At 38.4% G+C, this 3,894-nt stretch overlaps 1 protein-coding gene across 1 annotated transcript; it reads right to left on the bottom strand.

The window, feature by feature from the left end:
* Positions 1-509: 509 nt before the first annotated feature.
* On the bottom strand, positions 510-2,188 carry adgrf7 (adhesion G protein-coupled receptor F7). Its single transcript, XM_026319255.1, has 3 exons — positions 2,183-2,188; positions 682-2,052; positions 510-560 (listed from the first exon to the last, which is right to left on the bottom strand). The coding sequence occupies exons 1-3, from the start codon at positions 2,186-2,188 to the stop codon at positions 510-512; spliced, it is 1,428 nt and encodes a 475-aa protein (XP_026175040.1).
* Positions 2,189-3,894: the final 1,706 nt, after the last annotated feature.

Here is a 3,894-nt window from a genome sequence, read left to right as displayed (position 1 = left end):
AGTCAATTGTTGATATGACAAATGATGCAAGAAAACCGGAAAGCAGTTTAATGTATACCAACTTACATCTTCTTCCACGTGGTAGATTCATCAAATTTATTTCACCACCAGTAGTACTCTAAAAAAGTAACAATGTGTAGCATTTAACAGGTATGTATTACAGGTAAGGTGCACTGCTGTGTAAAGAAAACCTGAAAGCTTTAAATTATATATTATAGATTTTAAAATGAAAGAAAAATAACCACTTACTGTTTGACTGGAGCCTGCACTTGACCTTAACAGGATAGAACGAATCTACGGGCACAATTAACATCAAGGCAATATCAAAACTGATTTTATTGACTGGGCAATTTGAGAAATTTACAGTAAGATTAGTGTAGAATGCATCCAGAGTGATATATTTGCCTTTGAACAAAATACATGTCAAACATGTAGAACAGGAATTGTCACTGAAACACACTTCTACTGTAATTGTCATGTTACATTTCTGTCTATAAGTGTATATAAATTCAACATACCTTGGAATCCAAAAGTGTCCCAAACACCAAAATGAAAAAGCCCTGAGGAAAATCACACATGAGCATTTCTTAATCAATTAAATGGAAGAACATAAAATGTTTCACAAATAGGCTGTTTCCTACTCAGTAAATAATAGCCTTGTATTTCAACGGGTGTAAATACCTGTAGTGAATTGAAGAATGCAAAAGCTATATGGATTCCTTTATCTGTCGATGATACCATGGTTCCCACTCCCAAAGACCAGGTCAGTCCAAATAATGGAGTCAAAATGATCACACATCTTGCAAAGGCCAACAGCATATGCCTATTCTCTTTCTCTGCGTTATCTCCCACACTTCTCAGAATTTTAAACAAGACCACGATTACAATTAAAATGTTGATGAAAACTATGGTCAAGGCAGGTATCACCAAGGCCAGCAGGGCCTTAGTCTCACTCCAGTTGAGCCAACAACCACCAGTTTTCTGGATGTATCCATGTCCTGGTGCTGTGACAGCAACAGTAATAGCTGCTATAATCAGAGGGCAGCCGTAGCCTAAACTGAAGCCAATGGCCAACATGGTTGACTTGGACATGTGGGAGAAAACCATGACTGTCCGATAAAAGAGCAGAAGGCCTGACACGAGCATCCAAAAGAACAGGGCAAGGTAGAAAAAGTGCATAAAAAATGTTGCTGTGCTACATGGTCCAACTGGAAGTGTAAGGTCCTTCCCTTGGTTTTCAAGAGGGTTATTAGCAATAGCAGCAGCTATGATGAAACAGATGTCTGCGATCAACAGGGACAGGGCAGTGTTAACAAGGGAAACATGACGCATGAAGGCAGTGCTGTTTCTGGTAACAGCTTTCCAAACGTAGCCTTCAATAATGAGACATATAACTAAGCTTGCCAGAGAGATCCCAACTCCAACATAAGTGATTATATCCAAGGCCTCTGTCAGTGATGGAGGGATGTCTGTTGCCATCAGAAGGGAAAAGGAGGTGAGGTGGTTGCAGCGGCAGGTTACTCTGTTATTTATGTCAGAAACAAACTCACACCCTGTATCGTCCCATGCACCAAGATTTTGAAGAAGTGTGAAGTTCCAGAAGACACACTGTGGGTTCAGTGTCAGAGACTTGTTTACCTTGTTATAACTGAGAGTGACATTTTGAATTGTTGCATTTATTTTGACAAGCACCACAGCAGCATTGATGGCAGTTCCCTTGTTGGTGGCATTAAATGCGGAGTTCCGTACTGGCATTACATTATTAAGGGTGGAGAAGGTGATAGTGGTGATAAAAGTATTGGTAATGCCAGTGTTTGGAATATCTATGATGATGTTGGAGTTGAGGTCTGCATGGAAGGAATTGCTGAACATGGTTCTCTTGAGCAGGATCCGTTGAGCTGAGTTGGAAAACTCCCCAACCAACCTGTCAGACAGAGTCTCCATTGAACCCAGGAGTTTTGAGATGGTATTGAGAGCATCATTTGCATTTAGAACTGCCCAGGACTGTGTTGCACCATCACCAATGATGACATCAACTGTGTTCAGTATATTCTGCAGATTAAAAAACACATTTTATTGTGAGGACACAACTTCAGCAAAAAAAAAAAAAAAAAAAAAAATCGCATTTGTTGCCATATCACATTATTTTTGAAAAATCTACAAAGTAAAAATAATATCTTACCTCCATGACAGTAGAACTAATTACAGTGGACACATTTGCAATGTCGTTTATGATGTTAACAATACTTGATATTGCTGAAGGTGACGTTACAATTTCTGTTTTGTTCTCCTGAACAGTTTGATTTAGATTTATCACCAATTGTGGAATGCCTGCCACAGTCAAATTCTGAATGAAAAACATGCAAAACACAAAAATCTATGATGAGACCACATTTTGATAATGGTTAGTTACAAGATTGCAAATTAATCATGACACTTTTGTCATTCATTGTTACACTTGTGTGTGTGTGAACCGCAACCCCCCCCCCCTCTGCCCTTCACTTCACTGCCAGAGTCCTTACAAACACCAAAAAACTGGACCATATCACACCAGTTCTCAGATCACTACACTGGCTTCCCGTTAGTCAAAGGATAGATTTTAAAATTTTATTGCTAGTTTATAAAGCACTAAATGGTTGTGGACCAAAATATATCCAAGATATATTAGTTCCCTATGAGGTTTCCAGACCCCTCAGGTCATCTGGGACAGGTCTATTGTGTGTTCCCAGAACCAGAACCAAACAAAGTGAAGCAGCATTCAGTCACTATGCTCCTCACTTGTGGAACAAACTTCCTGAACACCTGAGGTCTGCTCAAACTGTCAGCTCATTCAAATCTGGACTGAAAACTCTGTTGTTTACTGCTGCCTTCGAATAATTGTTATCCTTGTTTTCTTAATGTGCTTTTATGTTTTATTTTAATTTACTTTACTTGATTTAAATTTATTTTATGTTAAATGTCTTTATTTTTAAATGCTCTTTTCAATGCTTTAATGCTTTTAATATAATTATATGCCTTGTAAAGCACTTTGAATTGCGTAGTGTATGAAAGGTGCTATACAAATAAATTTGCCTTTGCCTTTGCCTTTGCCTTCACTTGGGTACACATTTAACGTGACTACTTCAGTACCGATAACAGCCCCATTAAGGCTGGAGGTTATTTAATATTGTGGTCTTCCAAAATTTAGCACCGGGTCTTAGGACCCATCCCTAATGTCCACACCACAGGAACTGAGAATTGTAGCAGTTCTTCAAACATTGTTAGGGGACTTTTTTACTCTCTTCTCTGGAGTAAGTACAATAGGAACCACAAGTTAAATAAATTCACATTGATTTGTCAAACACTAACTAACAATGCAGCACTGGCAACTGTCAGTTCCAGTACAAGCCAGTGAATTTTAAAAAAAGTGGAAAATACGGTAATTTTAGTAGTGTAAACAGCTTATACGTGGAAAAAAACTCACAAATGGACTGACTTCGAAAGGCTGTGCTGCCTACGTGACAGAAAAATCAGAGATCTTGATGGATCAAAGTGGAGAATTGTTGGTGAATGTTGCACAGAAGCAATGCAGCTATACCATCCACCAACCAGCTTATATTACTTCAGTGTTCCCACTGACAGATAAATGCAAACAGAAAAAAAGTATTTCTTAGGTTTGTTGTATCAGTGTGGTAGTTCCTCAAACTGATTCCCTAGAAATGTTTGGTCTGTAGAAGAAGGGTTCCTGGCTGGGATGTGGGAATCACAGCATAAGTTATTTGTCTACAATCAAGATTAATATGCCCACAAATGCTTTTTAGTAAAGACAACTTACTAAATGTGGGTGGGTAGCTTTTACTATAAAATGAATCAGTTTCTGTTGAGTGATCCATCCCATTAGTTGCATTTTCACTT

The sequence above is a fragment of the Mastacembelus armatus genome, chromosome 24 (genome assembly GCF_900324485.2).
Source record: "Mastacembelus armatus chromosome 24, fMasArm1.2, whole genome shotgun sequence".
NCBI lineage: Eukaryota > Metazoa > Chordata > Actinopteri > Synbranchiformes > Mastacembelidae > Mastacembelus > Mastacembelus armatus.
This window is presented reverse-complemented; position numbering and strand designations above follow the sequence as displayed.